Source organism: Sinohyriopsis cumingii, chromosome 17 (assembly GCF_028554795.1).
Source record: "Sinohyriopsis cumingii isolate HCF-2022 chromosome 17, ASM2855479v2, whole genome shotgun sequence".
In the NCBI taxonomy this organism is placed as follows: Eukaryota; Metazoa; Mollusca; class Bivalvia; order Unionida; family Unionidae; genus Sinohyriopsis; species Sinohyriopsis cumingii.
In genome coordinates, this window is record NC_142977.1 from 42041010 (window position 1) to 42057214 (window position 16205).

Genomic DNA, 16205 nt, shown 5'->3' on the forward strand with positions numbered 1-16205 from the left:
GGAAAATATGAATGAAAGAAAGGATGAAGAAGATAAACGTATGTTGGTATAAAGCAGATATTAGATACATCCAGTAAACACATGTGATAGAACAATGTAATTTTGTATTTATCTATCACAGTTTATATTGTGTGTTTTAGAGATATCTATGCAACAGCATGACACCATAAATATTTAAAATAATTTACCGCTTTTAGATGGACACATGACACCAGAATTGTATTGTTTGGGTTATTCAACACCTTAACGGCAGCCACAATTGACGACACCTATCAACGAGGAGGAGATAACTATGCAATCACTGTCTACAGGAAAGGTCTATAGAATGCCAAGTTATAGATGCTGTGCAGCACCATCCATGCAATATATAGAATTAAGTGACAACTGTTTTTCTTTCTTTTCCTTTTAGTTAATGGCAACTGGAGTGACTGGAGTGTTTGGTCTATATGCTCAAAAAGCTGCGGAGGAGGATCAAGGTCAAGGTCAAGACAGTGCAACAGTCCATCACCCGGGGATTATGGATCTAACTGCAGCGGACATGAGCATGAAATTGAAAACTGCAACATCAAAGAATGCCCAAGTAGGTATTTAAATGTACAATCCTGTGTTAAACCCACAAAAAGAAACAAACTCTACTTAAGGAATATATATATATATATATATATATATATATATATATATATATATATATATATATATATATATATATATATCGATTTTGGTATATACTGTTCAGACATATATCTACGCATCTCACTAGTCTATATACCATTTCAAGAAATGATATTGTCCAGACACAGAATGATAGCAATATTTATTTGTGATTTGTGAAATTTAATATGATAAGTTAACATTTTTACAAAATAAATAAGTTAAACCTTTAGCTCCCAATTCCTCAGCATGATATAGCCAATAATGTGTTAAAAGTGCCAGTGAAATCCACCCAACCAACCTTTCTATTCGAAAGAAAAAGTCATTAAATAACAGTCATGCGATCAGTGTTGGAATATTCATCGTCATCCCATTTTTGCAAATTCAAAGTCATTTTACAATATCGTTAAAAGAGAAGAAACATTGTGTGCATAATGAACAACATTTTAAGAGATTGTTTGTTGACTCCTCTAGCCGATGTCGTTTATAAAATGCCTAATATCGGAATGAGAAGACAATCAAGGTAAATATATTTTTTTACCCGCCTTGTATTCGGAATAAACATTCAGTGCATATGTGTTCGACTACGCACATGGATACATATCGATAAATACGTGTTTGTCTTTGGCCGCCATCAATAATGGTATAACCTAAATATGCGAGCTTACGAACAAACTTTGGCCCTTCTTCTGGTCTTCATCAAGGCAAGAGGTTTTTGTTTTATCTGTCTAAAATAATATTTCGATTAAAATGGCAGGTATCCATAGGCCTGCAAATTGTGCATATGTGTTATGCAACAACTAAATACAAAATGAATTTTGTTAATAAATCGTGTTTCCTATGTTTCTTCATGGTACATGCCATTGTTTTGTATTGCAGCATGTCCTGAATTACCGATTGGAAAAGGCATCAGAGTAAATGTAACTGTTGTTGATGGCACAGAGATCCGTAAAATATCCTGCGAAGACGGTCTTGCTTTTGCGCCTGGTTTTGAGCCTGACCATGAATATAAGTGTGGAATTTCGACGAACTACAACTGGGCACATACATCTAACGCTAATCCATTAGGTCGACCACCTTCATGTGCAGGTAGGTACAAGGATCCTCCTTGGCCATACCAAATTTTGGAAAGGAAACTAAAAGCAGTATTTTACCAAAGCACAACACCAGCCCTAAATCGTCTCCTGTTGTGCCTGTTAACTTTAGCAGACAATTAAGTCAGGCTTATTTAGACCTATGTTCCGCGCCCTGCTTCGGTGAATATAGTCATTTAAAAATACTTGCATACTTGCACATGTTACGAGTCTATGCTCTTAAAATAAGTTACAGAAAAGAGTGAAAGACAACAAGCTTTGTAAAGTTTAACAAATTGTTTATCTACCTTGAATACAAAGTGAAAAAGAGAAAAAGAACTTACGGATTTGCGATTGAATCCCAAAATAACACAAGAATTAGACACAAGTCCTAATAATTTAAAGTCCTGAATGATACTCAGTAACAGTCCCGAAGAAATCCAAAAACTGAAGGTGATGACGTGTCCGTTATAGCTTATAGAGTGTTGATGTGTCAACAATCTTTTGTTGAATCAAATTAATATGCGTCCATGTTTCAATTCAGTTTAAATTTCAGTGAATGTATTTATACAATAATTTTATTAGAGCATAATTGCATTTCCAGATAAAATATTAGTTAAATTCGATAATTTGAAGAACAATAGTCCAGCCCGCAATACAAAATACTGGTAACAACATATAATACAACTTGATTGTTCTAACACTTAAAGCACGAATGACCAACTCCTGACAATTACAAGATTATATAGTACTCTTCTTGACCGCAGGTAATACAAACATTACATAATGGAAACTAACCTTCTAGAATCATCCTGATGTGAACAAATTCAAAACCATTAAATAGATTACACTAAAGAAATTCCAAAACTTTGACCCAAATAAACATATTTACTTCAATAAATACTGATCCTGATTTTAAGCCTACACATATAGAGAAACATTTAGCTATGTATTAGTTGTTTACAATAAATGAAATTTATAAAAAAACAATCAGGTTAAGCAGAAATTAACTGAATTTTGGATGAGGTCAAGTTCAACATACAATGTTACATTACTATATCATGTAATGAAATATAAAAAATTAAACCTAACAAACAAAAAATTAAATTAAATATGCATAAAACAGATATGCCAGGAACATCAGAAATAAATTGGATCACCTAAATGAGCAATGGTCTACGTTTAGAAATGTTTTGATGTTTTGATATATTTCAATTACGGAAATTATTCAATTGAGATTTTGCATGCTCACCACAGCAAAAATTCAAAATTTAAAAAGAGAACCACATAGCTAGCCATCCTGGTTTTGAAAGCGCTAGGCGAAAAAAGTCATCGACCGCTTCACACTGCAGCAAATTCAATTTAAACAAAATTTCAAACAAAATGTACAAGTTTTATAAAGATTTTTTTTCGACGTACACAAAGATAATATTTGTTTCATGTGGTTTACATTGTAAATTTAGGAACCTGTTTTTAATTCGGAAGAATGAAATGAGAAAGGGAGTAAGAAAGACATATATATATATATATATATATATATATATATATATATATATATATATATATATATATATATATATATATATATATATATATATATATATGTGTGTGTGTGTGTGTGTGTGTGTGTGTGTGAAATTTTACATAAAGTAAATACAGATAGGAAAACAATACAAACACCTAATGAAGGATTGCAAATGAAATATAGTATAAAATTATTGAGGTACATTTATGTGGAGACTAACAGAAAGCGATAATGTTCTGGATGCAAAAATGCCTCTTCATCGACGATATAATTAAGATACTTTTGAAATAAACATGGCCGTCCTGTTGACAATAATTTGCATAAATCAGGAATGTATATCCGAGAAAAATAAGCACTTTAAGATTTTTCAACAGTTATCCATGCATATTCATTTATCAACAAAATGCTTCGGTTCCACGCTGAGGGGAGAAAGGACAAATTATAAAAAGACAAAGTATAAGAAAGACAACAGAATATGAATGTAACTAAAAAAGCGTCGCATTTTCAGTATTGCTTTATTTACGCAAAATCAGATTTTTTATATATTGACGTATATGGCTTGTCAAATTAAAGTTTAAAGAAATGCTTAAACTAATTTAAATTCACACGTATAGATTATATTCTACAAATCTAATTCATCCACAACTCAGTGAACATTGATTATCATCGATGCTATGATTGTTCAATCGTATACACTAATATTTCCGTTTGGAGCTTTTCTGTAACAGATACAAATATTCTGACTGGTGCACTAATTCTACTGTTTGGAGCTTTTCTGTAACAGATACAAATATTCTGACTGGTGCACTAATTCTACCGTTTGGAGCTTTGCTGTAACAGATACTGCTATTCTGACTGGTGCACAGTCACAAACACTGACAGCATTAAGAAGTTTTGATTCGATATGTTTATTTGCTTAAAGATCTAGTATTAAAAATGAATGATATATGGAGAAAAAATAAAAGCAAATGTGTCAAAAAAAGTAACAATGTTTATAAATAGTTGCCGAATATGTGTTCAAAACTTCATGAAGCTAACACCAATCTACAAACATATTACATCTCAAATAGTTCACCAAAACAGTACATTTCTCAATTTATTTTCTTTTACGCCAGTGGAAAAATTTTATTTTGATTATATTTTATCCATTTTCTATTAACAGTCTGTTGTGTTGACGAGATTGTCGTTAACATGGAGACTAACATCTCTTTTCGTTCCTTAACTGCGCAACATTAGTGAGGCAAAGGGCAATATCACATTAATTAGATATTTGACATAAGCAAACATCTTTCCAAGATTGCATCTCTTGTCTTTTCTATTAGTCTTATAAACATGCAGTTTTCTTGCTGATTCATCTACAAAAAAGGATATCCATTTGTATTTTCAACTAAGAACTTGGAAGTTTAGAATAACACTTCCATTCTTAACGTTTTTTTTTAAAGCTTCTCGTTGTTTTGAAGTCGGTTCCGTCACTCATACCTATTGAAACATTACTGAGTTTTCCCACCGGTTTGTATCAGCATCAACTACTGCTTTAAGACACGATATATTATTTACAGATTTAAAGAAAAAAATAGTAATTAAAGTTAAGGACATTTCAAACATAAAGCGTTATGTCTGCAAAATATTTTTAGTACTTGTTCACTATTTGATTATTTATCTTTTAAATATTTCCTTTGTTTCTATGAAATAAATTTTATATATCGATTTTGTTTAAGACTTTATTTTTGTTTCCTTTTTCTAGAGATCATTGGACCAGAAAGAATTGCTACAACTACAACAGTTATCTATGACACTTTACCCTGTTCCGCATCACGCACGGCCAAGGCGACTATCGAAGCACGTATGTCACCACCATGTGTCTCACGCAATACATGCAACGTGTCTGTGTCCACGATATGCTCAAGTAATGGGACCGTTGTAGCCACGATAACTTTGAGCGCATCCTTGGAAGGACAAGAACACCTAGACGTTCAGTCATTTTACAACAACCAGACAGGTCTGAGTATCTTTTGATGTATATAGTTGTATCGTTGCGATGCCACAAGTTATTAAAGAAATACATATTATTTACCCTATGTCATGCCATATAGTAAGTGTGTTCTTTTTTTACAAGACTCTATTAAACAAAGATTGGTCATATAAAAGTTAGGTATATATCAAATGGTTTATTGAAAGAGTAACAGGGCTTCGATTTTGTTTGATAAATTATTATTAAAGATAATGAAGTCCCTCAGATAAACTATGTTACTGAATAAAGAGATGTATTGGATTAAGTATTATATGAAACTAGATAGAGTTTTAAGCAATATCACAAAAGTGATCGTAATTATTTCAGACATTTTTGAACATTACCTGTTTTCTTATTTTCTAGGGATGAATTTGCACTGTTATCATGGAAAATATTCTTTATTTTTTCGCTAAACATAGAACTTAAAATATTTTGTGAATGTTTGCCTTATATCTTTAACGATTTTTTTTTACATTTTTCACTACTAATAATTTATACGCTGTGACATGTTTATGCAACAAGTGGCAATGCCAATAGTCTGTTTTCAAAACGGCGCAGTAGTGAAAGAAATACCGATCTGAAAGTTCTAGGTATATAATACGTCTCTATCGTTTTGTAGTTATTTTTTCCTATCACTAAACAACCAATGAAACGTTCTGTTATTCTGGTGGTAAGCTTAGGGCAATGCCATGAATGAAGAATATTGCAAATGGTCAGATTTTTAACTGATACGATATTTATATTGAATTGATGTAAAAGTGAGCTTCAAGAGTCGATGAAATCAGATGTTTACATTTCCATGCTCCAAGACAATAACCCATTCAAAAGAAAACTATACTCTTTTGGGATACATACAAATGAATGCCAAATGTAACCTTTACCGTACAATGGAAGAATTATGACTGGATAGCATTATTCAACTATTCCCTTATCTTCAGTTGGTAATAATGATTAAAATGTCCGTGTCAGTAATGTGTCCTTGTGCAATACATTACAGACTATATTCCGTTCAACGCATCAAAGTTACTCCAGGCTACACAGTTCATTGTTCCGTTAGTAGAATTGAATTCAAGATCGGACGAAAAGTGGAACATTTGTCATTGAAGCGATGAGAAGTTCACATCAAAACCACTGTATAATCGACGGCAGATCAACCTACGTCAAATATTGAACAACAGGGGAGAATCATAATCTGTCACATCTTTTGACCCATTAATACCAGTCTGTTATTATATATTTGTGTTCTTATATTTCCGTTTCAGTCAGTGAGAATTTGCATGACCTTGTCCAGACGGTGATGGAACTCGAAGCATCGACCGATAATCTTGTTAATGAGACAATAAAGACATTTAATGTTGAAGACAGCGGTCGAATACATTATGTCAATACGAGAAGTACCGATGCTGTTGCTTTGGTTACATGTCCTATCGGTTCAGCAATTTCAAATGATGTATGTGGTATGTAGTTCTGATATTTAATTAATTCCATAACGCTTATCTCAAATACTTACCTTAAACGTTCATGCACAAATCATTTTCTTATTATTCATTGTATTTATTATTAGCATATTTCGCACAAATGAGGTTGATTAAATAATACACTGAACTCGGTCAACTGGTTGAACGTCTAATGCCACAACACACACAAACAGTTCACAAAATGGTGGAACATAAGACATATGTTGCTATAATATCTGTATCAGAAACTCATTTATATGCGCGTCCCTTGAGCCATTACAATGAAATGAGAATTACTACGCTTTCTACAGGTTTTTTTTTTTGTAAAGAAAGAGACTTGCAAAGACAAAAGTAACTGCCTTATTAATCAACAGAAGATCATGAAGTTTTCTGGATTTAAACAAAATGAGTTAGAACGTTGACTATAAGAGATATCATTTGTTAGATTCGTGCGACAAGAACTTTAGTGTCTTAATTGGTGTCAAAAACTCATAGTTTATTTTGCTGTACTATGTGTGTACTATTGTAATATTTTATGTGCTGTATGATATATTCTCCGTCACTTCATCACTTCGCGAACTATTTGTGTATATTTGTATATTATGTTTTCTATCCACACAGAAAGCCTTGCAAATCCTTAAACTATTCAATCTGTCAATATCCCATAGCTTGCAGAAACATGATTTGCTCGTAGTCTATCTGGTATTCTTGACTGCCAAGTCACCTTGGTATCAGGGTAAGGAAATGAAACATGACCTTGTCCAGACGGAAACCAAACATGCCCCGTAGTTACCCGTTTTAGAATCGAAGACACTATGCAAGGACTTTGAATCTTAAATAGTTCACTATGTTCTACATATTGTTATGTATATCACTGTTTTTTGTAACTCCGGGCACATGATTTTATCTAATTTTTATAATTTTTATTCATGACTGTAATGTATACAGAGCATCATTATTTTGTATTGCCTACGTGACCTGAATCTGTTAAGCTCATAATATTGCATAGGATCTAGAAATTGATGTTTACATATGTGTTGACAAAATTTAATGATAATCTTAATAATAAGACTTAAATGGTGCCTTTAGCTTAATTTCTCATGTGACCGTGTTTCAGAGCTTCTATAATAATTCTGCAACTTCCATTGACTGGGCTTGGTCACATGAATAGGTCTAATCGACGCGAAATGAGTAGTGTGATCTGTCACGTGGGGTCTATTGCGAAATACAGTCGCAATATACGGTGTATGTAAAAGGAGAATTAAGCAATCAGTTTTATTCTATTCCGCTTTTTTGAGTCATTCACACTTACTGTGTTCCTCATGTAATTCTGCAGACGTGTTTTATGTTCCACTTAGAAATTATTCAAGAGGAAAAACATTTGTTTGGACGGATCAGAGGAAATAGAAAGTGCTTATTATTTGGATTATAATATAATTCTGAAAATAATTCGAAGGATTTCTGGACAACGCCATCTTGACGACACGGTTCTTGAAGGATCAGCACATCTCTGGTTTTGAAATCTATAAGGAACTTTTCATTTATTTAGGACTTTTGTAGACCTTTCTAAGGACTATTTGGATTCACTTCATATTACTATAATTTACTCTCATATTTTCATTTATAACTTTGATAATTAATTGTTGGTTTGGCTTTTTCCTGTTCCTTAGTTTGTGGCCATATAGTCGTAATAATATTTTGGCTTATTATGTGGAATAAAAACTCTACAGGTATTACAAATCCATTTTTGGCAAGTGGCATCCCTTTTGAGGTGGTATTAGGTCAGTCAATATATAGGACACACATATCTTCAATCCTGACATATAAAACGCTTTAAATTTGTTTTCCCAATACTTTTTATATTTTTTTCTTTTGTTTTGTTAGGGTTTTTATATGAGTGTGATGTGCGTGAATTCAATTAAGAAACTTTATGGTGATGAATCGTAGCATATAGCCAATATTATACCAATATGTCCATATATAATGTTTCCTAGTCAAATTAGCGAAATGCTCTCTCTCTCTCTCTCTCTCTCTCTCTCTGCTCTCTGCATATATATATATATATATATATATATATATATATATATATATATATATATATATATATATATATATATATATATATAAATTATTTTATTGCGTTTTATTTCAAGTGAAGTGCCCGGTAGGAACTTACTATGAAAAGTCAACATCTGCATGCCAGTACTGTGAGATCGGGGCTTACCAAGACGAAACAGCACAGTCTGTTTGTAAACCGTGTTCTTTGGGATATATAACGGTGGGAGTGGGATCAGTCAATATTCAGGACTGCATAGGTATATTTCATCTGTTGTTATTTGATTTACACTTCCAAATATTACGATTCAAATTACTATGCACAACACTGAGAGAGAGAGACAGAGAGACAGAGACAGAAGAAATAAAGATTTATTATGCAATACCCCAACTTTGGCATATCATCATTTCAAGAACAAATAGACACCTCAAGCGTTCGTATGGGATATATAAGTGTCAACAGAAAAGTGTCTTCTTATATCGAAAATTTTTTATAACTGCTTTTACATGTATCAAGGGAATCCAGAAACGGAAATCGAATTAATTTATCTACGTTTCCTGAAGTAACTCCTTTTTATTCCAATATTATTAATATAACGTCCTTAAAAGACGATTATGACCTTCCATCCAATAAATCATCTTAAAACAATATGTTCCACCAAGTATGTGCATACATGCTATTTATGTGCAAAACGTTCCTCAGTTGCTGTTATTCAAGAATTAATTATGCCAAACTCGTTCTGGAATAATTTCCTGCATAAAAATAGATGAAATTCCAGACATGAAAGTATTGCAGTTCATACTAATTTTGGGTAAACAGATAGTTGGAGAAATCAAGTCAGCTGACCTTTCATTTTTAAATTGTGGTTTTATCTTTTGCCATCGCTAACCCACAACAGCTTTGAAAAAATCACGCGATATCAGTTCTTTCGCCTTTTTTCAGTTTGATTTCTGCTAAAGATATTATAATACACGGAAGCATTGAGATACATTAGTATCATTAGTTAGATTTACAGACTGATAAAATCCAGCATAGTGCGCAAACTCACTACATTATAAACCAGGCCGTAATCAAGTAGTGATCAAAATCTTTCCTCCATCTTTGAGTGCATTGTTACTAATGATAGTATTATATATATATATATATATATATATATATATATATATATATATATATATATATATATATATATATATATATATATATATATATATGTGTGTGTGTGTGTGTGTGTGTGTGTGTGTGTGTGCATATCTGAATCGCATTGATGAGACTTAACTCTCACCATTAGTGTTTTAATAGTTTCGTTGGTATGTTTGTACCGTGACCTTTTTCTTTACTTTTCTAACTTTTATTATTCCTTGCCATTATAAGTCGTTTGTACTTGTCTGGCTATGCTAAGGTTTCTTCATATTTGGTGTTTGAAGTATCAGCTCGTTATAAAGCTTTTCGCTTACCTAGGCAAGACCCTGTTACAGATCAGAGCTAGTATTCATATTTTATATCATCGTTTCCAAAACATTGTAAAATGTTCGACCGCTTTAAACATCTGCCTTTTACTTATAAATTTATGTTCATTACTCTTATTAAATTGTCGTAGTTTAAAACAATTGATTATATTATTCCACTGTCTGTGATATCATTTATTATTTATACATGTGTTTCAAATGTTATCACAAAATACACATTTTGTTGCCATTTCATATAAAACAGTTTGTCGCACGTTCTTCTTTGCAGATAAAGGACAACACGAGATAAGAAAGCTTGTGCCCATTTGATTTGTTAACTAAAAGGCAAAATAGCATTATTGCAAATAAGACATGCTATACTAATTGAATGTAATTTTTCTGCAAGCATCGTCTTTACTAATTAAAGAACATTATCAACACAAGAAAGTGAATAAAAGTATCGTCATTACCTCTTTTTGTCAATATCCACAGAAAAGCCGGAGACAGTAACAACATCTCACACGAAAGAAGACGGTGGAGAAACAAGTAAGCTAGTCTGTTCTGAATGAAAGTTTCATTTGTCTAACCTCTAAACTTTATTAGTCTAATAATTACTGAATTTAACTGGGTCAATCAGTAATGGACGCTTTTACGGGTTTTAAGGTCCGTAATGACGTGCTACTTGAGGAAGATGCATTTTACACTACACTTACTAAGCATATGCAATTTGCGCTATAACATACCATGAAAACAATGTAAATTTTAACAGTTGAAGCTTGATAATTTTGTACAGTGGGAGAGTCGATACCATTGCGCTTTTCATTAGGCATATATGAAGCCAATTAAAAGAACAATATTCAACGCTTATTCGTTTGTTTATTATAACAACTGCAGAGGGTTAATATTTCTTTGTAACTAATCTGCAGTCAATCTCACAAAGGATGAAATTAAACTGTGTGCTGACGTCGTTAATATTAATGTGCAGAATGCATCCTTCGTTCTTGATTCTGATTCCGAAACTTTAATTACATTATAGATTGACTTCTTTAATAAAAGATGTCACATATCAATCTCTGTCAAACTGCAGTTAGGTCGAGTTTCATCTTTATAGTTCTCTTCGTCTTGATATAGATATTGTTCAGGTGTATTACCTGCAGTGTTATGCTTAACCCCTTAAATTGTGAGCATTAAGGAAGAAATGATCAATCAAAAGCCTGGACTAATATTCTATGATGTCGCTGTATTTAGTCCAACACGAAGATTAAGAGAGACTATCAAACTTTTCTAGGTATGTAATTAACCGTGCTTTTAAATTCTGATTATCTAAATGCAAGCACGTAACAAATGTCAATTGAACCGATTTAAATGTTATCAGGATTTACATTTTTATAAGTTTGTTTTCAGATTTGGCCTTAATTATTGGATGTAGCCTTGCTGGTATGATCGTCATTTCTGTCTCGACTGGAATCATAATTTACAAATGGAAGACGAGGTATGGCACAAACTATCTCTATCTTATAGTCAAACCTTATATTTAGAAATATTTATGTATATAGGTAAAGGTGAAAAACAAAAATAGCATATCATATTTAATAGTACAATTTTGTATATGAAGGTTATTATATAATGAAATTTTGATTAATTTGTTATATCTCAGCTGTGTAAGTAAAAGCAAACAATGAAAATTACATTAAAAGCATTGAGAGATTAGTATAAGTCTTATTCATACGTATAATTGATTTAGCGTAATATTATTGGCATGCTGCATATTATGTAATTAGCTTACTATTAGAGCCGACCTAATCTTGATGCCTTGTGTTTCACATTGTTTGACAATATCCATATTAGTCAATATCAATAGAATTTCAATCATTAATCTGGCTCTTGCGGTGAAATTTTAATTACTTTTCACATACATGGGTATTATGTGTGTAAACAATCATGCTTTTTGTTTACAGAGTCAATTCAAAAAGAAGCTTCCTGAGCCTTCGCAGAGCGATCACTCCTGAGCCAAGGCAAGCATGGGTTGAGCATACCCCTCCTAAGAATATATGAAAGTTATAATCCTTCTACCAAATGAGCACGGACATGGATTAGTCATTTGTTCCAAGAGCACATCAGCTACGACCGTTAAGATAATACTTTCTGCACTTAATCGTGCGTGGTTATATTGTAAGACTTTGTGAATTTTTATATCGTCGTCTTAAGAATTGGACATCGGAATATGTTTCTGATAAATATTTACTAACATTGAGCATTAAAAGGAGACGTAGTGGCGTGTATCCGAAGAAAATAAAAATGTAATTCTCATGCGAACTATAACATAGTATCCTATATTGTGGTGATAATGATTTTAGGTTTGCTTAATCTAACAAAGCAGTCGTGAGGTAATAAGAACATTTTACAAGATTTGGCGATTAAATTTAAAACAACATCTTATTCTACTCTATCCTTATTACACGGGTTTGTGCCAAAGTATGTTTACGAACTTTAGAGGGATAAAGATTTCTTGTATAATTAACAAGTAATGTATTTAGGTATCACGTTTTATTGGACACAGTTGTAGTCATGTTAGATACTATTTCATTGTCAGAAAGTTAAGAGAATTTTCTTTATAACTGTCTGGGCAGTTTTTCATGTTTGCAGCACACAGTGTAGAAAATAAAGTGTAGTGCAGGTCTTTGTTTTGGTGATTTTTTATGATAATAATGTTTGAATTTTTTTAACATAGTGTTCTAATAAAATATTGTATCATACATTTGTCTCAGAACATTTTTAAATTATGTTTAGTCAATACACGACGCTACACGCATCTTTCAAAATGATTACCAACTTTCTCATGCATTTAGACAGTGTGGTAAATTTGCCGGTCAGTTTTTAATGATGTTTTATTAATAAACAAATTATATACTCTAACTGGAACTAGCGCTTAGGAACCAGAAGGTGAAAAGTAAGTAAATGATTCAACCCTTCGTTGGTTCTTAAAATGAATGAATATATAAGGATTTATGAATGAGAATGAATCAGCAAACAAGAAATAAAAACTTGGAGCTTAGCTTCCGCTAACTGCAGTGTTGGTTAAATGAACGATACGGTGGCGAAAATTAGCACATTTCGAGCAATCGAAAGACATTGCGATAGACAAAATTAATAGACTTATTTAACTTACTCTAATAATATTTGAAAAATCAAGCTTAGTGTAATATTTTAACTTTGACAATTCTAATAACTTGCTTTTTTTTTCACCGACCAAGCAACAGCAAAAGATTCATAATTTTACAAACCATCATTTACGTATCTCAATTATCGATGTAATTAAGAACAATTACAGTTTTAATGATAGTATTATAACAAAATATTGAGGTAGAAGAAGGAAAGGAAAACGATATTAATAATGAAGATAATGACGCCAATGAGAGGAAAAGAGAGTGAATTTATATTTATCCTCGTAAGTCTTTCCGATATTAAACAGTTTGCTTTCATTCACTTTGCACAGCTTTAATAAGGCATATAATAAATTCAAATCATCAATGAAAATTTTTCAATCAGTTGCAAAACTAATAGTACAATCAGCATTAAACAACATAAATAAAATGACATAATTCTGAAAATTCAAAGTTTACACCAATGTAATTAATTGCCCACATACGCTACAAATGAAACTGAACTGTTCCTCTCCCAGAGAATGCACGACTTAATTCTTTGATACATATTGATATAATTCTGACGAAAATTTCCCACAGATATTGCTCTTTAATAGTTTCATTCCCATCCCTGCTTAATACACAGAGACAATGACTTTATTAACATCAATAAAAGTACGCGCAAGTTTCATTTTCTTATTTTTTTGATATCTTGGTAACCGGGTGAAGAATAAAGATATGGTCTATTGCTACATAAGTTGACCTGGATCCGGATTGATTTTCGTAACGTATCTCTTGAAATCCTGACAATTTTAAAGTCTCTGAACAAGAAAATCTGTACAAGTTTTGTTAAAGCAGCTTAACCTTAAATATTCCTGTAATTATTAGGCTATGTATGATCGTCTTTCCCTTTATAGTTCCCACACATCTGGTATTAAATATTAAATCAAGAAATGAAACATACAATGACATCATTATAGTGCATTCTATTGTTCATCTAAAACATTGTCTTTAGGTGCAGTGTTGTTGTTTATGGGACATTTGATACATTTCAGCAATTCAAGAATTGTATCACCAGCATATTTAGTGTATGTAAACCATTTACAATTTCAAAATGTTCGCACAAGATAAAAATAGTTTGGTTTATATAACAAAAATCATTAAGGTCTTCAATATACATATTTTTGCATCGTTTCAGAACAATTATTTTTACAGAATAACTCGTGCTTTTGATGATTTGCTTATGTTAATATGTCCTAATCATTTCAGCTGCATTTCGATTAAAATATGTATTTTTCTTACTTTATCGTATTTTGGGCTTTCTGGTGTCTGCTTCCAAACCATTGTTATTATTATGATAACATTTTAGATTACGGTCACCCCTTGGTGAATATATACTGTTGATGTCATTTCAAGTTGTAGATTATGAGCTGGGGGTTGCTGTTGTCGTCGTTTTGTGCGTATCCAAGGACCGCTCTAATATTTCCTCAACTTTACTTCGATCAATATTATTGATGAAGTCAGCTTTTCGTATTTCCCTGCCAAAACTGTTTGCGAGGTACAGTTTCATTGTTTCTAGATACAATTTACTTTGATTAACACATAAAAATTACACTAGTAACCAATAAAAAATGACAGTCTGTAAAATTTGTTTAGGTTCAAGAATTTTAACATGTTCGATATGATGCATGGCATGAGAAAAAAAAGCTCAAATACATGGCTGACAAGAAAAGCATCAAATTCCAAATATTTATATATGCTATGGATCTAGCTTTCTAGAATTAAGTAGTATAAGGGGCTGGGAATTCTATCTCACCCCGACATATTCGTCGTTTTTCGCCAAAATTACTGCTGATGCTGCTTCCACGAAAATTAAGGCAAAATCATGAAAGAACTCCCATTTGTTTAGTATTTATATAGCAAAATTACAAAATGTTTACACCACCTTCCACAATATTCACTTTTGCCACAACAATCATTTGAAGTCAAGTTAATATAAATAAAAACAATGCCTTCTTATTACAAATCATACGCATTGGAAAGATTTTCCCATGACGCAGATGAATTTTTAAAAGCAGGATATACAATTGTTCCGCAAAAGCTAAAATACCAGTCAGGCCATGATTTTACAACATCATTTGGCGTCTTGCCTGATAGAAGTGTAAAAATGGTTTGTTTTAATCTAACGAAGAAAAAGATCGCAGAATTTTTGTCTAAGAAGAAATCCGCTGAAGGGCTTGATATAAAATATCACAAAACTACTTCTTCAAATGGGGGTAATAATTATTTTCAAACGCCAGAAGGTTTATTATGGATTGATTTTAGTACTGATGATGAAAAATTAAGGGATATATTAACCAATTCTGACGATTTATTTAAGTGTGTGGTAGAATATCTTCCAGAGAAAAAGAAAAAGGAATTGCTAGAAAAAATATCTAAACCATCTATTAATTTTGGTGAAAGGAAGTTGGAAAAATATTATAAGTCAATCAATTCTATTAAGAAAAAGTTACAAGAGATTTTTAAGATCTAAAGCAGCATTTGATTGAACAATGCCCTAGTGCAAGAGTGCTTATACCATCAACGCCGTAATAACGCTTGTCATCATAATTATTTAAACCGCTTATGGTAATTTGATCTATCACAATGACATGATTATAAGATCTAAAACCTCTCGTAGTTATAGAATCAATTTGCTCACCCGATTTTCTATGTAGTTCTTGTTTATAATTCGTGAATCGTATTTTGTTTTTGACATGATCATTATTTACCCTCCTTGCTTTTTTGTTTTATCATTCTCGTCATCAGTCTATATAGCGTACAGTTTACTGCGAAGTCCAA

At 32.0% G+C, this 16205-nt stretch overlaps 1 protein-coding gene across 2 annotated transcripts in view; it reads left to right on the plus strand.

Moving 5' to 3' along the window:
* Positions 1 to 12977, plus strand: part of LOC149778499 (uncharacterized) — a 50677-nt gene extending 37700 nt beyond the window's left edge. The window contains exons 17-24 of one of the 2 annotated variants that reach the window (XM_089939367.1): positions 410 to 580; positions 1531 to 1740; positions 4994 to 5248; positions 6523 to 6717; positions 8871 to 9032; positions 10714 to 10767; positions 11626 to 11713; positions 12180 to 12977. In XM_089939367.1, coding sequence (XP_089795493.1) covers positions 410 to 580; positions 1531 to 1740; positions 4994 to 5248; positions 6523 to 6717; positions 8871 to 9032; positions 10714 to 10767; positions 11626 to 11713; positions 12180 to 12276 — 1232 coding nt within the window. In that variant the 3' untranslated portion in view covers positions 12277 to 12977. Of the gene's footprint in view, positions 1 to 409; positions 581 to 1530; positions 1741 to 4993; positions 5249 to 6522; positions 6718 to 8870; positions 9033 to 10713; positions 10768 to 11625; positions 11714 to 12179 lie in introns of those variants that run through there. The other variant, XM_089939368.1, reaches the window with a different exon arrangement.
* The last annotated feature ends 3228 nt before the right edge of the window (positions 12978 to 16205 follow it).